This window comes from Phocoena sinus, chromosome 3 (assembly GCF_008692025.1).
Source record: "Phocoena sinus isolate mPhoSin1 chromosome 3, mPhoSin1.pri, whole genome shotgun sequence".
NCBI lineage: Eukaryota > Metazoa > Chordata > Mammalia > Artiodactyla > Phocoenidae > Phocoena > Phocoena sinus.
In genome coordinates, this window is record NC_045765.1 from 1,147,856 (window position 1) to 1,167,072 (window position 19,217).

The 19,217-nt window shown below is 58.5% G+C and overlaps 1 protein-coding gene across 3 annotated transcripts; it reads left to right on the forward strand.

The window, feature by feature from the left end:
* Positions 1-1,305: 1,305 nt before the first annotated feature.
* SGTA (small glutamine rich tetratricopeptide repeat containing alpha) lies at positions 1,306-16,276 on the forward strand. Of its 3 annotated transcripts, XM_032628227.1 has the most exons (13): positions 1,368-1,387; positions 8,124-8,358; positions 8,471-8,609; positions 9,296-9,402; positions 9,590-9,674; positions 10,723-10,822; positions 11,181-11,285; positions 11,975-12,113; positions 12,792-12,854; positions 14,024-14,061; positions 14,598-14,687; positions 14,868-14,989; positions 15,124-16,276. In XM_032628227.1, exons 3-12 carry the CDS (start codon positions 8,510-8,512, stop codon positions 14,980-14,982), a joined length of 942 nt encoding a protein of 313 aa, XP_032484118.1. In that variant the 5' UTR covers positions 1,368-1,387; positions 8,124-8,358; positions 8,471-8,509; the 3' UTR covers positions 14,983-14,989; positions 15,124-16,276. The 3 variants fall into 3 exon arrangements, with proteins under 3 accessions (XP_032484116.1, XP_032484118.1, XP_032484119.1); XM_032628225.1 differs by lacking the exon at positions 8,124-8,358 and having other exon boundaries at positions 1,306-1,387; XM_032628228.1 differs by lacking the exon at positions 1,368-1,387 and having other exon boundaries at positions 6,343-8,358.
* The last annotated feature ends 2,941 nt before the right edge of the window (positions 16,277-19,217 follow it).

Here is a 19,217-nt window from a genome sequence, read left to right on the forward strand (position 1 = left end):
CTAGCTCCTGTATTAATTTGTACTTGCCTCCTTTCTACCTTTGTTGGGCATTTGGCTAGTTTTACAAGTTTTCTCCCTCACTTAAGGTCCTACGTGGTCGCTCCCCAAATCTCAGGCTCTTATCCCACTCCCAGCATCCTGGCCAGCTTCTAGCGTCTAATGAACAGAGATGGTGCGCCACATATGTTAGCTGAATCCAGTTGGTCAATTAAATTAAACACACATTCATTTAAAAAACAGAAATGTAAGCAAGTATCATTGAGAAAGCTTCAGTGAACGGATCCACGACTTCAAACAACAGGTGTTTTGGAACAGTGCAGCTACCTGACCTATATCTAGGGTTCTCGGTTAACACAAAACCTTGAACCGTCTAAAACACCCAGAAAGAAAAAGTTGCGAGAATTAAACCGGCCCCAAAACCCACCTCCTTTATTTCTGCAAAAGAAATGAAAATAACCCAGGGTGTTAAGTGTGCATGCGTTTTAAGTAGGATAAAAATGAGTTGGGAGAACGCTTCTGGCAACTTTAACGCTAATTTACTAGGGAATTTCCCGTTACCCACCCTCGGTTTTTTCTCTCTTGAGGACATCAAGTTTAATTGTTACTCTTCATTTTCGCTGTTTCCTGTACTTGGAGTGCTTTCCTTCCGTTCTCCAAATCCACGTGTGAAAGAGAGGCCTTCCCTAATCATCCCAGCCAACTTGCCCCCGCCCATCACAATCACAGCACCCCACTTTTACTTCATAGCGCTTGCCATTAAGTAAAATTTGTTCATTTATGTACTAGTATACTAGTTTATAGTCCGTCTACCCCAATACAAGGTAATGAGAGCAAACATTTTGTTGGCCATTAGAGTTGGTGTGCAATAAATATTTTTCGACTATTAGACATTTGCTGTAAACAAATATCTCTATTACTTTATTCTATGGATTGAATAAATGAAAGAACGCACTTGTAGGTGGATGGGTGGGTGAATAAATGAACAAATATGTTGAAAGAACGCCTGTAATTCTCTGGTCGCCAGATACCTAAACACAACTGCACCACGTGGTCGACTCTGCACCACATGACGGCTCCGCCAACCCACAAGAGTCCGCCACTGTCCCACCATGCACCGCTCCATTCCAGCTGTAGAGGACTAGTCAGTTCTGATTTCCGCCCTCCTTTCGGTCGCAGAGGTCAGTTGCCCTAACGACCAGCTTGTCCCAGCCTCTAAATTGCGTCACTTCCCTCCACGCCCTCCTAGATAATTGGTGCGCCTGCGCAGAATGAAAGCCCGCGGGTGCTGGCTCCTTCTGCGCAGGCGTCGCAGCTGGGGGGCGGGACCGGGCGGGGCCGCGGTACGCAGGCGCAGCCGTCGGTGGGTCGGGATTCGGCTGCCTGAGAGGTGAGTGGGGGGTGCTCGGCGCTGAGCCCGGCGGGCCTGAGGTCCGCGGTTCGGGGCTCTTGGGGCTCCCGGGGCTCCGGGCCCCGTAAGAGGACGTCGGTGTGGGGCTGGGGTCGCCGCGTCCGCGGGGTACTATGAGTGGGCGGCGCGGAGGGGAAACTGAGGCCGGACGGCGTCGGGCAGGCCCTCGCCGGCCGGGGTCTCGCTCCCCCAGACCCCAGGCCCGGGAAATGCGGGTTCTCAGGCCGGCGGGTGGACAGCGGGAGGCAAAGCGCTCCGCACATAGTGAGTGCTTGCTGGGTGTCCGCTGCTTCCCGGAAACACGGTCCTTTTGAATCGGGGCCCCCGTTCGTGGGGTTCAAGTCGGGGCTCCTGTCTCGGCGCCGCCACTCTCTACATGGGTGACCTTAGCCAGCCTCTTGGCTTCTCGGAGCCTCAGTTTTCCCCTTCTGTAAAATGGGCGTCGTCTCCGCCACTGCCTGGGGTGGGAGACTTCCGGGAGGATTAAAGTCGCAGGGCCCCCAGCGCGAAGTGAGAGCTCAAAGGGATCAGCAGCGGTTAGTCTGATTTCACACGGAGGGCCTCTGCCTACTGTGCTGGAGGTGGGAGAAATCTGGGGTCGAGGACCAGCTCGTCCACCTCTCGCTGGCTGTGTAAGCTCGGGGAGATCGCTTCCACTCTCCACCAGCCCTTTTCTTCTACTAATAGGGGTTCTAGAAGTACATGCCCCTTACAGGCATTTTGAGGTTAAATACACGTGGAACATTCTTTACTCAGTTTCCCTCCCCTTGTCAAGAGCTTTCTAGAGGACAGCTAGTTTTGTTATTAGGTGCCAGGAAATGCGTGTGCACTCTGCATCCTCGCTGAGTGATGTTCCCATTTTCTTTTGTTTCTGCCTCTCTGGTTATTTTTGTCTGCTTTTCCTCTCCGTAGACCAGGGATTTTGTCCTGTCAGGGCACCCGGGGCCGTGTCTGGGGGCATCTGTGGCTTTCACGACCAGCGGCACTCCTGGCACCAAGTGGGTGGGGACCAGGGTTGTTGCTCCACACCCCTCAGTGCACAGGACGGCCCCCACAGAAAATGATCTGGCCCCAAATGTCCACAGTGCCAAAGTTAAATCCTACCCTAGACTAGTGATTCTTCGCCAGTGGGCTTCAGAGGGGGCAGAGGGTGTGAACCCCCAAGAAATCACGTGCACGGTTTTGTGTGCATGCCCACTTTTGTGGGATGAGGAAAGGGTATTTTGGACTTTAGGCTCTGGAATCAGCCCGCCCAGGTTCAAAACTGCCGATTTGCATCTTAGCTGGGTGCCCTTGGCGGGGGGTGCCCCCATCTCTCCAAGCCTCAGTTTTTTGTTCTGTACAATGGGAGTTAGATTAAACAAACTGTAACCAGGGGGCCAAATCCCCCTGCAGCCTGTGTTTGTGAATGAGGTTTTGTGGGAACACAGCCCACTTGATTGCATACATGTTATCCATGGCCTGGGAAGCTGAACGTCCTCATTCTGACCCTCCTTTTCAGAAAATGTCTGCTGATCCCTGAAATAGGCCATTATGTGTACTCAGCTCAGGGCCTGGAAAGTCCTGGGCACTCCAAGGATTTCATTCAGGGGTTTATAATTCAGTCTTCCTGAAAGGGTGAGTGGTTCTAAATGGGGTTAAGCTCTGCCCCGGATTGAGAGCTATAGTCTTACTTGTTCCTCCTTTTTTTTTTTTTGGGCAAGACCCAATGCTGGCCTTGGCGGCCCATGCACAGTGAGGGTGAAAGAGTAAAGGGGACGGTTGGTGGGTAGGCTTGTCATCCCCTCCGCTGATGAGGAAACCGAGACCCAAGAGAAACGACCTCCCAAAGGAACCTGGTCACGTGTCTCTGACCATGACAAGGATCCAAGGTTTCTCTGAGTCCATGTGGACCAAACGCCCCTGAGTGCTGGGGTCCCTGGGGGAAGGTGATCTGTCCAGTGGCTCACAGTCGGGTGCAGAGTGGGCAGGCCAGGAAAGAGTCGGAAGGCCTTGTAGGAGATGCTGGACCAGAGGCAGGACAAGTACTGGGCTTTGCTGGAAGAAGAGGGTGTCCAGCTCTGTCTGAGGAGGTGACCTTCTGGCTTGGTGTTGAAGGGGGAGTGAGTGGTTCCCGGATGGCAGGAGGGAAGGTGAGCGTTGCGTTTGAGCAGAGCACAGGGGCTTTGGTGAGGGGCCACATGTGCCTGCTCAGGAGGTTTCGGGGGGCTGTGGAGGGTTTTTAGAGTGCGGGACATCCTGGCAGCCCCTCAGAGGAAAACAGGGCTGCGATGTGGGGCTCGGGCTGGAGCCTGAGTTCCAGCTCTTGGGACCGCCCTTTCCTGGGAACCCTAGGTGCCCTGGGAGGGGAGGGAGGAGCAGAGGACCAGCTTGCACACACTGGTGTTGGTGAGAAGAGCTGGATTCGGGGTGGAGGCGGGGCAGGGCACCCCCAGAAGGGGTGGGCAGTCTCAGAAAGAGGGTGCTTCTCCTTCCTGGGGTCCGGGGCTGGGTCACTCATTTTCCTGAGTGTACCCTTTTGCCTCTTCGAATGATCAGTTCTGAGCAGGGAAATAAAAGGAGTAGAGGCTGGGGTGTTTGGGGGTTTTTTGGCCGAGCTGCACAGCATGTGAGATCTTAGTTCTCGGACCGCGGATCAAACCCATGCCCCTTGCACTGGAAGCGCGGAGTCCTAACCACTGGACCGCCAGGGAAGTCCCGAGGTTGGGGTGTTTTTAATGATAAAATGGAAAGGTGGACGGAGAGCCGGCGGGGGTTCTGAACGCACAGGGAGGAACTGGCACCGGGACCCCCGCTGCAGCCGCACCCCGGGGCCAGCGTCCGTCCCCCGGCCAGGCTCGCGCCTGAACCCCGCACCTGCAGCCAGCGCCTCGGGTGCCTTTGGAGCCTCACAAAGCCCTCGCTGTTCGCAGAGAGAGTGGCCTGCCCCAAGAATTCTGTCCGGCAGCCAAAGCCCAACAAGTCGGGATTGTTCCCGAGACCCCAGTGCCCAGGGGCGGTCAAGGAAAAGAGCGTCCTGGCGGTCCTGGGCCGGCTTTGTAGGGAGCGGGAAGGCGAGGAAGGGCGACAGCTGTTCCGCGCCCAAGAGGCAGGAGAGCGGCAGTCCTCACGGCGCGCCTGTCTCGGACATGTGCTGGGTCCCCGCTGTGGACCCACATCCGCTTTTCTGCAGTCCGGAAACCCCAAATACTCTGCAAACACAGGATTTGCTGAAAGTTTGCAGCCAAGTCGTTTGGCCAGAAACTCTGACCCGTGCTGACTTTTATTTTTCCCACTGAGTGTTTATCAGTGATTTTCAGCTGGTGGTGGTTTGGTGACGTCTGGAGACTTTTGTGATTGTTACCACTGTGGGGGAGGGGGGCTGCTCCACACCCCATGGTGCCCAGGACGGCCCCCACAGAGAGTGACCCAGCTCCCATGTCAGCTGTGCTAAGGGGGAGGGGCCCTGCATTCATTATTTGGGAAAAACTCGAGTTTGATCCCTGTTCACACTGGACACCAGAATAAACCCCTGATGATCAGACAGTGTAAACCAGGGTGACCCCCAGCGTGTGTGAGTCACCTCCCCTCCCTCCCACTCAGGTGTGGATTTAAATGTGTGTAGCATCCCGGGGCCTCAAAGGTCAGATAGTCATGGAACGTAACCTCCGGGGGTCAGTGGAATCCCTAAGCCCGGGGGTCTCGCCCCGAGTGATTCTGCCCCCAGGGGACACTGTTGGACAGATGCCAGGGGTGCTGTTAAATACCCTACAGCGCACACTCTCCACAAAAGGAGTGATCTCCCCCGCACCATGCGGATAGAGCCTGGGGGAGAAGCTCCGCATGGGGTGCTGGATTCTCACAACAGCCTCTGTTACCCTGTTTTATAGAAGAGGAAAGAGAGGGCGTCGCGGGGGCTCCTTCAGCCGTGACATGAGCATCCCGGCTCAGGGGTGGGGAGGCGACGTGGAGCTGGCCTCGGGTGGAGACGGCTGGACCTCAGGTGCTAAGACTGCAGAGCCCGTTGTTACCCCCAGCGCGCCTCCAGGAGCCCTGGTCTCGGTGCTCACTGTGTCAACTTGGGGAGCCGGCCCTCGGGAGGAGGTCGTGTCAGTAGACCAGGAGAAGCCGGGAACCAGGAAACCGGGTAGCGGTTGCCTCGAGCCGTTTAGTCGGGGTGGGAGGGCTGGTAGCAGCATGTACAAAGGCCCTGAGGTACAAAGGGCTGGGGCCCTTGGAAGAACTGAAGCTGTGCCGGGAACGGGTGTGACTTCATGTCTCAGTTCTCTGCACCCTGACGGTCCCCTCAGTGTCACCCCCTCAGTCCTCACAGCTCAGTCACGTAAAGATTAGATTGCCTCTTTATCCTACTCTTAAGCAAACACTTGTCACCACAGGGCCTACATTAGTTCCCTGTGAGGAAAACAGATCCCCCCACGCACAGACCCTCGAGCTCAGTGTGAAGCTCAGTCACCCAGTACCAGCTCCCATGGGTCTGGCAGAGGGGTCGTGCCCCTGAGTGCTGCCTGGAACATGTCAGGGGAGCCCCAGCTGCCCAGCCTGTGACCTTACCATGTGACCTGTCAACCTGTGACCCCCTCTGGGAGACCCTGGCACCCCTCCATCCTGTTCAGTGATCAAGAAGTCGGCTGGGAGGGCTTGGCAAACATGAAGGCCCAGGTGGTAAATTCTGTGGGCTTTGTGGCCCTTGAGGAAAACCAAGCGTGCTCTGCAGACACTTCTATAACGTAGGGATGCAAAAGACATCCTCAGCCAAACAGGCGGCTGCCAGGTGTGGCCCTTGACCCCTGATTAGAACAGAATGTACAAAAGGAGCAGCGTCCTGGGGTCTCGGGGCTTCACATCCTAAGAGGACCACTTTGGGCTTTGAAAACAGATTTTCTTCTAGTTACAGTAAAATAGATACACCGTAAAGTTTACCATCTTAACCATCTTTAAGCGCCCGGCTCAGTGACATAAGGCACATTCACATCGTCGTACGACCATCCCCACCATCCATCTCCAGAACTTTCTCACCTTCCCAAACTGAAACTCTGTCCCCATGAAACAGAGTCCCCCAGCCCCTGGCCGCCACCATCTAGTTCCTGTCTCTTATGTATTTGAGTCCTCTAGGGACCTCATGTGAATTGAATCAGACAGCGTTTGTCCTGTGTCTAGTATATCTCACTGAGCAATCACGTCCTTAAGGTTCATCCAGGTTGTAGCAGGTGTCAGAACTTCCTTCCTTTTTAAGGCTGAGTCATATTCCGCTGTGTGGATGGACCACATCTGTTGATCCATCATCCACGCGTGGACATTGGGTTCTGTCTGCCTTTCGGCTGTGGTGAATGATGGCTCTGTTTGTCAAATATCTGTAAAACCAGAACCTTGTTGACGTTTTGGGCAGCGGCTCACTGGTTCAGCTGGGGAAGATGCCTCACCTTTGGGGGTTTCAGTGTCTTCAAAACGAGCGGGTTGTGCTGGCTGGTCTCCCTGGGCCCCTCTGTGTTGCCCCGAGAGCCTGTGCATCTGGGGCTGGCCGTCTGTCCTCTGGGCTCTAGCGTCCTGATCCCAGACCTCCCAGTTCCTGGGACGCTCTTGGGCCAAAGGCACTTGCTTGGTAAAGGCTCATTGTATCCAGAAATGGGGGAGGAAAAAGCTCATTACCATCCCTGTAGAGCTTTCCAGGGGTGGCCAGAGTGCCCTGTCCAGCTGTACAATATAGCTGCTTTAAGTCCTTCCCTTTTTAAAATGTGAGATATAATTCACATACCGTAAAACTTAGTAGATTTTAGTATATTCACAGTGCTGTGCAACCATCACCACTAATTTCAGAACATTCCGTGACCCCAAAAGAAGCCCCACCCCCTCCTCAGCCCCTGGCAACCACGAACCAACTCTCTGTGTCTGTGGATTGGCCTCTTCTGGACGTTTCCCATCAGTGGGACCACACACTGTGTGGCCTTCTGTGTCTGACTTCTCTCCGGTTTTTTAAGTTGTCGATGGATGTAGTTTTCTGTGAACCGGAAACGGCTCTGAGCGCGGCCAGCATCGCGTGTCTTGACTGCACTGGCCCGGCGGCTCTGGGCCGGCAGCGCCCGGCCTGCTGTCGGCCAGTGTGCGAAGCCTGGGGGTTATGACTTGCTCTGCCCGGTTTGATTTACCCGCCGCTGGCCAGTGGTGGGCTAATGATAACTCGGCCAGGAGGCCGCCTCTCGATTTCCAAGCCACACAGGCTGTTCACCCCACGGGGGCATGTTTGGGGGACCAAAATACTTCACACCATGGATCCCACCCTCCCGGGTGAGCCCTGCATGGCCTTGGGCAAGCGTGGGGTGCCCCCTCTGAGTCTGTTTCCTCTCTGCGTGGGAGATGGGCCTGTGCAGGGTGCGAGGCTGTGTGTGAAGTGCCTGGCACGTCACGGCCCACGGGGAACAGGCCCTTCCCACGCTTGTTCTCCAGGCTTCTCGCCTCAGCACTGTAGGGGGCCATCCCCCAAGTTGTGACGACCACAGCTGTCACCAGTGTCCCCTTGGGAGAGTCACATCTGGCCTAGGAATACAGCAGGTTGTAGAGGAACCCAGAGGAGGCCCTGAGGCGGCCTGGGAGGGGGTGTCAGTGCCCTCTGGGCCTTCGGTCTGCTCAGGCCCACTCGGGTCCTGTCTGACCCTCGTGGGCGGTGCTTGTCCCCCGGGTGTTCGGGGCCCAGAAACTGTTGGACCGTTTTCTTGTCCAGAGCATGGAGTAGCAGCAGGTGGGCTGCAGCCTGCCCTCTGTGTCCCTGGGGAGCCCCACGCCCCCCGTCCAGCTGGTGAGAAGTGATGACCACCGTGCCCAGGGCCACATCACCCTGGGGTTAGAGTCAGGCAGGACGGCAAGGGGCTCTGGACCTACAGCCTCAGCGTCTCCTCTGTGAAATGTGGAGAATTCACATGTCTGCCTCACCGTTGTCAGGCAGACACAATTAGCCAGTGAGTTAAAGTGGCTCCTGCAGGGCAGGGTGGGGGCGTGAGGGCAGAGGGGCAAAGGCTCGGCTGTGCCCGCCGCCCGTCCTGTCCTCACACTGTGGACCGATGTCCGCAGATCCTGAAACCCCCAGACCTTGTCTGCTCCCATCTCAAGATGGATAACAAGAAGCGTCTGGCCTATGCCATCATCCGGTTCCTGCATGACCAGCTCCGGCACGGGGAGCTCTCCTCTGACGCCCAGGAGAGCTTGGAAGGTACGTGCTGCGGGCCACGCCTGCCTCCCAGGGCCTCGAGTCCCCTGCCCAACCCCCCACCTGCATCGGCGCCTAGAAGCTCCGCGGGGTGGAAGTGATAGGCTGGTCCCTGTCCTTGTTTCACAGGTAGGGACGCTGAGCCCCAGGCGGGTGCAGGGCTGCCCCCCACCTCCCTCACTTTAGGCTGGGCCTCCCGCAGCTGTTCTCTTCTGGAGGGATGTAGTTCCCGAAGGTTCTCCATGTTCCCCGTTGTGCATGTGTCCCTACTGGTCAAAGGAGTGAGAGAGGCCAGGGGTGGGGAGCCCAGCCCAGACCCGGCTGCTAGCCCGCCTGGCAGGAGGTAGCTGTTCCATGCCCACCGGGCCGCGCCGAACCCCCGAGGCCCCCCACCCGGGCAGCCCCAGCATTGTGACCCCACAGAGAGGCCTGGCGTCACCACCTGAGCCCCGTGGGGCAGGAACGGCAGCTCCCCCCATCCTCCCGGCCTCAGGGCTCGAGGGGCAGGTCCATCCTGCACTGCCCGAGGAATCACAACCGGCACCCACAGGGCCCCGCAGGGCGCACGCAGCGCCTGGTGCATCCGAGGCCTTAGCGAGCACGTCCAAGAAAGGAAGCGTGAGCACTGCCCCCCAGAATCGTCAGCTTGGGGTTGGGTTCAGCAGAGCACACCTTTGTCCCCCTGACAGTTGCCATCCAATGCCTGGAGACCGCTTTCGGGGTGACGGTGGAGGATAGCGACCTCGCGCTCCCCCAGACTCTTCCCGAAATATTTGAAGCAGCTGCGGCGGGCAGGGTGAGCCTCGGGCACTGCGGGGCTGTGGTTCTGTCTCAGTTCGAGGGCCTGAGTTACCCCCCAGAGCTCAGCTGTCCTCGGGCATCCCCTGGCTGGTTGGGGGAGGGGAGAGGGTGCTGGGCTTGGGGGAGGAGGTCGGCGGTTTCCTGCTGCCCCTCAAAAGAGCTCATCGTGGCTTTGGGGCCAGGAGATACCACCTGATCTGAGGAGCCCCCAGCGAACCCCACCTTCGGAGGAGGACTCGGCCGAGGCAGAACGCCTCAAAACCGAAGGTAAGGAACGCCCCGTACAGCTGGCCTCTGGGTGCTACGGGCGGAGGCCAGCTGGTCCCGGACTGTGGAGCGGATGGCAAACCAGCCTTTGGAGATGCGGCCGGAGGGCTTTTACCCGGATGCAAAGATGCAGAGAAATCAGACCCTTGACCAGGAGGAATTAAAGGGTGAGGCCGCTGCGGAGGGTGGTCCGACAGCTTCCCAAATGGTTAGATAGAGTGACCACGTGACCCAGCAGTTCCACCCCAGGGTGTGCCCAGGAGGGATGCAATCGCACATCCACAAAGATGCTTGCGCACACGTGTTCATAGCGGCGTGGTGCACAACAGCCGAGGAGTGGAAGCCGCCCAGGTGCCCATCAGCTGACGAGCGGACACACACACGTCCCTCCACACATGGGAACGTCACTCAGCCATGCAGAGGAGAGAAGCCCCGACACTCTCTCCAACGTGGATGGGCTTGAGAACAGGATTCTCAAGGAGAGAAGCCAGACACAGAAGGACACACAGTGTGTGATTCCGTTGATGGGAAACGTCCAGAACAGGCAGAGCCAGACAGAGAGTGGATGTGTGGTTGTCAGGGGCTGGGGGGGGGTGGGTGGGTGACAGCTAATGGGGATGGTGTTTATTTTGGCTAATGGAATGTTCTGAAATTAGTGCTAATGGTTGGACCACTTTGAATATACTAAAAGCCGCTGAGTTATATACACTTTTAAAGGGTGCGTCTCACGGTATGTGAATTCCATCTCATTAAAACTGCGCTGTTTCTGAAGGAACGAGCAAAAGTGATGGTATCTGAGGCTTAGGTTCCCAAATACCAGGACAGTGACAGCTGCTGCACCAAGGGCTGGCTCCGGCCAGGCCCTGCGCTGGACGCAGACCCACCCTCCGCCTCACGCCACCACCCTAGCCTGTGTCTAAGCGTTGCATCCTGGGCCCCCAAAGTCTCGAACTGTCACATGGAAGCCGGGCGAGCTGAGAACGCCGTCTCAGAACTTCGGGGTTCGAGGGGAACAGCCGAGGGTACGTTTCCTTCCCTTTCTCTTCAGGGAACGAACAGATGAAAGTAGAAAACTTTGAGGCTGCCGTGCACTTCTACGGGAAAGCCATCGAGCTGAACCCTGCCAACGCCGTCTACTTCTGTAACAGGTACGGCAGGGACCGGTGGGGTCCTGGGTGGGCTGAGCGGGGTCCCCAGGGGAATGGGGGGGGCGGTCGATCTGTGGGTTAGTGATGGCTCAGCCGCTGTCCCAAATAACGAGCCCATGCCTGGTGGCCGGCCAGGTGCGGCCCAGTGTCAGTGGTGCTAGCGGCCGCACTCGTCTGGCCCTGCAGCCTCGGTTTCCCTGGTGAACGGGGCGGCACCCAGATTGCTGTATCCTCCGGCGCCAGCCCCGGCGTCCAGCCCCACCGGGCCTCTCATCCTTGGCAACCCTGCGTCTGCCCCACCTGACAGACAGGGAAGCTGCAATCAGCTCCCCGACTGCCCTGGTTTGCCTTCTCCCAGAGCTGCGGCCCACAGCAAACTGGGGAACTACGCGGGGGCGGTTCAGGACTGTGAGCGGGCCATCTGCATAGACCCGTCCTACAGCAAGGCCTACGGCAGGATGGGGTGAGTACCGCCCGCCCCATACATGCTGTCTGCCTGCGGTCAGCGCGGCCCCGCACGTTAAGGCCCCAGCCCACTGGGCTGCCCCGCCTCACGCACCAATCCCGAGTCCAGGCTGTCAGCTGAGCTTCTGACCGACCAGCTGTAAGCCCGGGTTCCCACGACCCTCTCCTTGGGTTCAGCGATTCCCTCGAAGGCTCACAGGACTCAGGAAAACGGTTCACTTAACCTTCTCTGGCTTAGCGTAAGGGATGCAGATGAGCAGCAGGCAGAGGGCCGCCCAGGGCGAGGTCGGGGAGGGTCCCGAGGCAGAGCTTCCGTCCTGCAGGGTTCGGGGCGCACCTCCCACCCAGCACGCGGGGCGGTCACCAGTGGGGGTGGGTTTTATAGCCCGTCTCTAACGCCTCCCTCCCCGGGAGTTGGGGGTGAGTTTGGTCTTTGTGGCCAGCAGCACATCCGGAGGCTTCCTGGAAGCCCACCTCATTAGCATAAACAGGCCTCCTCGTTAGCATAAACTGCAGTGCAGTCCAAGGACACACCTGTGATTCAGCTCGCCAGAGCAGGGAGGAGCTCTGACCACGCCTGCCCCGCCTCCTCCCAGCCCCAGCGACCCCAGCAGTTCGGGGCTGCTGGGCCTGGGCGGGCAGGCGGACGGCCTCCCAGGCCCTCCACACGCACTGTCTCTCCTGCAGCCTGGCTCTGTCCAGCCTGAACAAGCACACGGAGGCCGTGGCCTACTACAGGAAGGCCTTGGAGCTGGACCCCGACAACGAGACCTACAAGTCCAACCTCAAGGTGGCGGAGCTGAGGCTGAGAGAGGCACCCAGTCCCGTGAGTCCTCTGGGGACTGGCCGCGGGGGCAGGGCGGCTCGGGGTCGAGGGCTGGGCCTGACCCGTGTGGGAGCAATGTCTCTGGTGCCGGGGGTCCGGCATCTGTTTAACGGGGTCCTGTTGTGAGGGAAGAGGCTTATCCTCGCAGAGCCCCCGGAAACAGGAGGGCGTGGGTCACATGGGGAAGCCCCAGCTCGTCAGGAGGCAGAGGGCTGGGGGCCCTGTGGGCCTTGGGAAGGAGCTGGCAGGCTGGGTGAGCAGGTGCGGGATCGGCTAGTTTGAATGGCCCCGGGGCAGGGGGGCTGCCCGGGGTGACCAGGGCAGGGGGACAGTGGCCCCGAGCCCTGTAGAGGCTGGTTTGCATGTGAAAGGTGCACTCGCGGGCCATTTGTTTACCAGTTTCTAGGGATTGGCCACCCCTGGGAGGGGCCATCCCACCACAGTCAGCATCACAAAGTGAAAGACACGGTTAATATACCGTGCTCTTCCGGGGGACCCACACCGTGGTGCGCGTCTTTCACGAAGCACCCCCGGCCGCAGGGCCTGGCCGCCCGGGTTGCTGGGACGCCCGGGATTCCAGCAGGCCCCAGGTGGGACCTTACCCCTCAGTTCCCAGGGGGCCGGCTCTCGAGGTTCTGTGTCGAGGCACCACTAACCAGGGCTTTTCTCACCCCACAGACGGGAGGTGTTGGCAGTTTCGACATCGCGGGCCTGCTGAACAACCCAAGCTTCATGAGCATGGTAACGGCCCCCGCCTGCCGTGTCACCACGGGCCCCGGGCCAGGGCCGCCCCACTGCAGACGCCATGGACACTGGGCGCCGTGGGGTGTGGAGCCGGACAAGCTGAACCCGCCTCTCCCAGCTGAATAACCTGGGGAATCTCCACGCCCCTTCCCCCCCAGTCCGGGCCCCCTTGCGGTGTGGCCACGGTGACAGCAGAGTCGCTGCACCTGCTCCCTGAGGTGCAGACGAGACACTGCAGGGCGCGGGGGCCCCGCGGAGGAAGGGCCGACCACCTTCTGGTCCAGATGCGCGTGTTCTGCGCGGGGCCGCCCCCTGGAACAGGCACCCAGCGTGTCCGGCACATGCCTGTCGGCCCCCGGGTGGTCTCACCGGTCCTCAGGCCACAACGCTGACTCGAGGGACCTCAGGGTGGGGGTCTCAGGTCGCCAGGGAGAGAGGAGCCTGGAGCCCCCCCATCAGAGAAACGTCCGCACCTGAGCGGGAAGCATCTGGCCTCCCACGTCTTGGAGCCTGGGCTGCCGCTCTCGTCCAGGGCGGGGCGGGCACAAGGCTGCCAGAGGACTCCTGGCGGTGGGGAGCGGCCTGACAGAGGCCGCTCCTTTGGCCTTGTCTGTCGGGGTCGGCGGTCCCGGCCCCCCTTAGCTTCGTGCTGTGCTGTCGGCACCCATCCGTGCCCGGCACTTGCATGACCGTGGCCTGGACACCCAGCCATGCAGGGCAGTGGACTGGCCGAGGCCGGCTGGTAGCGCTCTCCAGCCCTTTTCGGAAAGAGCCGCAGCCTGGAAGGTGCTTCCCTGGCTTCTGCTCGTGTGCACGTCTTAAAATCGGCCCTGAGGAGATAATCCCGACGTGGCTGGGGGTGTCAGTGTAGGAGAGAGGCCAGGATGATGTTCATCCACATGGCAGAGCTGGAACTGACTCCCAGGTGTCCCTGGTCGGGGAAGGATGACGAGGTTCCTGGAATCTTAAGATGAGAGTCCAGATGGGATCGAAGTGGGGAAAGGGCAGGGTCACGGTGTGTGGGGATGGGGTGGGGCCCGGGGAAGAGGCGGGCCTGGCGCTCTGGGTTCTGGGCTGGAGGCCCACGGTGCCTACGGGGAGACCTTGTCAATGATGAAATGCGTTTGGGAGCTTGCTTTTTCTGAGAAGTCTGTTTTCTTCTTCAGGCATCCAACCTCATGAACAATCCCCAAGTTCAACAGCTGTAAGTGACCACCATTCTCCTTTGGGTCTTGTGGTTAAAACTAGTGTGGTGCAAGGTGCATAAAATGTACCATTTTAACCATTGTAAGGTTTGTGATTCCACGGCATTAAGTACATTTACGACGTCCTGTAGCTGTGGCCACCATCTAGTTCCAGACATTCATCACCTGAAAAAGAAACCCCATCCCATTAGCACCATTCCCCAGCCCCTGACCACCAGGAACCCACTCTCTGTCTCTGGATTTGCCTGTTCTGGAGGTTTCCCATCAATGGACTCAGACTCTGTGTGGCCTTCTGTGTCACTGGCATCACCTGGTGTCCCTGAGGGACAGCATTGCCCCGTTGAGAGTCACTGTCTTTAAGCCAAAAAAGGGTGTTGCTGGGAAATCTGATGGAATTGACAGGCTGCAGTCAGAAGTGTGGGCTGAGGGCAGGTTCGGGCCCCAGGAGATGTCCATTGCCGGCAGAGGGGAAGGGCCAAGTGGGGATCAGAGGAGGAGGGCTGAACCGTCTGCGAGTCAAGGGCTCTCTTTGCAGCATGTCCGGCATGATTTCGGGTGGCCACAACCCCTTGGGGACTCCCGGCACCAACCCCTCGCAGAACGACCTGGCCAGCCTCATCCAGGCGTGAGTGGACCTGCCAGGCGGGGCTCCTGGGCAGGCGGGGCGTGTCCCCACTCCCCCAGGAAGAGACACCTGCTCTGTAGGGCCTGCGTCCTCTGGGGAGCGGTCCCCCTGCCCTCGAGGGGCACGTGGGGCGGGCACCCTGGGCCAGGCTGAGCCCGGGCGCACCTCCCCTCCCCGCAGGGGCCAGCAGTTCGCTCAGCAGATGCAGCAGCAGAACCCAGAGTTGATAGAACAGCTGCGCAGTCAGATCCGGAGTCGGACCCCCAGTGCCAGCAGCGACGACCCGCGGGAATGACTGCCCGGTGAGTCCGGGGCCGGGCCCGCGTCGCCGAGGCCACGCGGGGGCGTCTCTGGTCATCAGCCCCCTTGCCAGGGGTTCCCACCCGGATCCCCCACCCCTCTCAGTCCCGCTCAGTTGGGCTGTTTCTCTCTCCAGCCCCCCAGCGCCATCAGGTCCTTCCCGGCTGACCGGAAGCCTTCTCTCACTTTTCCGTCTCTCTTCCCATTGGACCGCCCATGAGAGGAAAAGGAATTGGACCTGCATGTTAAGACGGATTTTTATTATTTTTATTTTTTTGCCTCAGCCCTTCCCTCCCTTTTTGTACTCTCTCACGGCCCCCAGACCCTTCTCGAAACAGAGCCAGCAAGCTGTGAGCACAGACCAGCACCAGTCTCACTCCCAGCCCCCCCAAAACCCAGTCTCTAAAGTATTTTCTAGAATAATTTGGGGGGGGTCCTTTCGCCGCTCTCAAGAAGCGCCCACGGGGAAGCCGTGGCACGAAACTCCTTCCGCAGCCCTGCCCTCTCGGCCTGTCTTCAGGGGCCTCGCAGCCCACGAGAAGCTGCTCTCTGCGTCGACCTTGGCCACCCCAGCCGCCCCTGCTCGGGTGGGCTCCCTGCCAGCCAGCCCGGCCCTCGGACCCGGGTTCTCGCATGAGCAACTCCCGCTGCAGGTTCCCGGGAGCCGGTTCTGTTGCCCTGGGCCTGGGGGCGGCCCGGAGCGGACGTCCTGGGTGTGCAGGACCCATTTCTGGGACTTTTCTTCCAGTCGAGCATTTGGATGGATGCGGGTCTGATCCCAGTGCTCTCTTCCCAGTACTCACGACCGACAGACCGTGAGGGGCCCTCTCACCACCTTCAGCCTGGCCCCCGAGCCCATCCCGGCCTGGCCATGTGTCCAGCCACTGCCCTTCTGCCCACAGGTGGTCCCGCTGGCCCGGCGCCTCCTCCCTTTGGGAGGGGGGGCTGCAGGGGGTCCTGGTGCCACCCGCCTTGGCCTGAGATTGCCAGGCAGCCACCGTGGATGCCTGGCGGCCCCAGGCGAGGCGGTACGGCGTGGGGAGGAGGGGTCGGCTGGCACCACCGCTCCGGCAGCAGCGTTGGCAGCTGGATGGTCGGAGGCTCCCTTGTGGTGTCGGGCCATGTGCGAGGTGACCCAGCACCGTGTGTGTAGTTAACTAGTAGGGAGACGGCTGCCAGCCACCCGCCGTCTGGCACACGTCCGGCGAGATGTGTCCTAACTCTTGCGTGCTAGCCGTGGTGACAAGCATAACGTAACGTGTGGGGAATAAATAGACATCGTGACCTCTGCCTGTCTCTGTTGACCTCTCAGCGCCGCCGCCCCTCCCTGCCCCTAGCTTCCAGGAGCCCCCAGCCTGGACCCTGTGTGGGTTGCCTTGGAACCACCGAACCGGGTTGTGTGTGCATCTCCTGTCACCGCTGAGACAGTCCCACAGATTCAGTGGCTTTTAACCACACAGAACATCTCAGTCCTGGAGGTCAGAAGTTGGACATGGCCCCTGCCCCCAGAGGCTAAATCCAGGTGTGGGCGGGTCTGCCTCCCTGCCAGGGCTCAAGGGGAGAAGTGCCTCCTGCCTTTCCCAGCGTCTGGAGGCCGCCACAAATGGTGTAGGCAAAGGGGGGCGTCAGCACCTGCACTCGGCTCCCCACTGGACTCTGGGCTGTGGAAACACCTTTGGGCCACGCTCGCCTCCTTCAGCCGTGGCCTCTGTGGCTTCTGGGGGATTGTACTTCTAGCTTCCGGTGACCTTGAGCTGCCTTGTCCTGCAGAGATGACTTCCCCATGTTCCCTGCCTCTTGGACGGTGGCCAATAAGGGACGAAGGAAGTTCAAGGAGGAGGAGGGGTCTGTCCCCGGTGGGTGCCGCTGGTGGGGTGTGGAAGCTCCCTGCCGTCCAGCCCTCCTGTTCCAGCTACCCAGTGCCACCGGGCAGCGTGGCCACCAGCGGAGCCGGTGAGGAAGGCAGGGTCCTGGCCGCCCCGAGTTCCCGATCTGCGTTTCCACAGAAGTTAATGCAGTAAACCGGCATTTACGTGGCTCCAGCTACCTGTCTGGGGAAATGGTTCCTTTAAAAAAAATTGAGATATAATTCACATGACATAACATTTGCCATTTAAAAACGTACGAGGACTTCCCTGGTGGTCCATTGGTTAAGACTCCACGCTCCTAATGCAGGGGCCCCGGGTTCGATCCCTGGTTGGGGAACTAGATCCCACATGTGGCAACTAAGAGTTTGCATGCCACAACTGAAAGATCCTGTATGTGGCAATGAAGATCCCACTGCACCACTAGGGAAGCCCTAGTTACCTTTTTTTTTTTTTTTTTTTCGCGGTACGCGGGCCTCTCACTGCTGTGGCCTCTCCCGTTGCAGAGCACAGGCTCCAGACGCGCAGGCCCAGCGGCCATGGCTCACGGGCCCAGCTGCTCCGCGGCATGCGGGAGCCTCCCGGACCGGGGCACGAACCCGCGTCCCCTGCATCGGCAGGCGGACTCCCAACCACTGCGCCACCAGGGAAGCCCTGGTTCTGCATTTTAAACAAGCATCTCAGGGGATTGGGACACACCTGTTTAGAGAAGCCCACGTTGAGAGGCACTGGTGAGCACAGGAATAGGAGCCGTATCTTCCAGGAGCATCTACCTATGCCCCTTAGGTGTCCCCAAACGATCTCTGTTCCTTCTCTTCCACATCCTGTGTGTCCATCACTGGGAGGCCCTACAGAGCCTCTTCCAAACTGACCCCACACCCAGTCTAAGTGTTCAGGAAAGATCCAGAAATTTTCTGTTTTGGAACCGCTGGAAGTGTGGGGAAGAGGGAAAGGAAAAAAAAACAATAAAAAAAAAGGAGTAATTGTCAACAACTCATCCCAGAAGCCCAGAAGCCAGCAGCTTCTCTATGTAACTTGATGAGTTGTGTATCACAGAGAATCACTGCTTGATCCCACACGAGCTAGAAATAGGATATTTCTGAATATTGCTGTCAGAAGTGCATTGAGTAAAAAAAAAAAAAAAAAAAAAAAAAGGCAATTAAACATAGATTTAGCATAAGTCATGCCTTGGAGAAAGCTTCCAGGAATAGGTTGGGCCTTGAGATGTAAGGCAGCTGCTGCTACTGTTGATGGGGTTAGAAAGGCTCCGTTCTCTGCATTTCCACAGCCTTGGTGCATAATTCCTGGGAGCAAGACTGCAAATCTCACCCAGATTAAGTCCAGTGAAGCAACAAGATGGAAACAAAGTTTGTCTCTCTCTGTCACAGAAGCAGGGGGTATCACCCGGGGGGCAATTCTGCCCCCTAAAGACACCAGGTGAGGAACTCTCCTGGTGGTCCAGTGGTTAAGAATCCACCTTCCAGTGCAGGGGACATGGGTTCGATCCCTGGTCAGGGAACTAAGATCCCGCATGCTGCGGGGCAACTAAACCCACGCACTGCAACTACTGAGCGCTGGAGCCACAGCTAGAGAGCCTGCCACAACTAGAGAGCCCATTCACTCTGGAGCCCATGTGCCACAGTGAAAGATCCCGAGTGCCACAACTAAGACCTGACGCAGCCAACAATAAAATAAATAAATAAATAAATATTTAAAAAAAAAAGACACCAGGTGATGTCTGGGGGGACCTCTGTGGCTGTCACAGTGGGGACCAGGGGTACTGCTCCACTCCCCACAGGGTCCAGGACAGCACCCCCGCCCCAGAGAATGACGGGGCCTTGAAAATCAGCAGTGCCAAGGCTGATAAGCCCTGTCCTGCAGTATTACCAACACAGAGTAGGCCCTAGATAAATGTGTCAAAGAAACAAATATCCCAAACAATTTTGTCACCAGCAAAAACGTATAATTTATTCAGGGGAACTCTCTGGAGGTCCAATGGTTAGGACTCCCTGCTTACACTGAGGAGGACCGGGTTCAATCCCTGGTTGGGGAACCAAGATCCCGCAAGCTGGGCAGAGTGGCTAATAATAATTATAATTATTTGCTCACTGGCTCCAGAGTGCCCCTGTATCTTTTCAGCAAAGATTTCATCCCAACCTAGGTAACTTGGAAACCCCAAACTGAGTTGGCTTCCCCACCCGACCCGACCCCTCCCCCAAATCGACGCCAGCCCTGCAAAATCAGTTATTTCAAAGTCAGAACACACACGGAGCCCTCCGGACGCGGCCCCCGTAGATAAGGAGCTGAGGCCACCAGGGGGCGCGCCGGCGCCGCTGCCTCCCGGACGGTGCCGCCTCCATCCCTG

Coding starts and splice junctions, on each gene's coding strand:
- SGTA (XM_032628225.1), top strand. CDS start 8,510: ATGGATAACAAGAAGCGTCTGGCCTATGCCATCATCCGGTTCCTGCAT. Junction 8,610..9,295: donor CGCCCAGGAGAGCTTGGAAG/GTACGTGCTGCG, acceptor TCCCCCTGACAG/TTGCCATCCAATGCCTGGAG. Junction 10,823..11,180: donor GCCGTCTACTTCTGTAACAG/GTACGGCAGGGA, acceptor GCCTTCTCCCAG/AGCTGCGGCCCACAGCAAAC.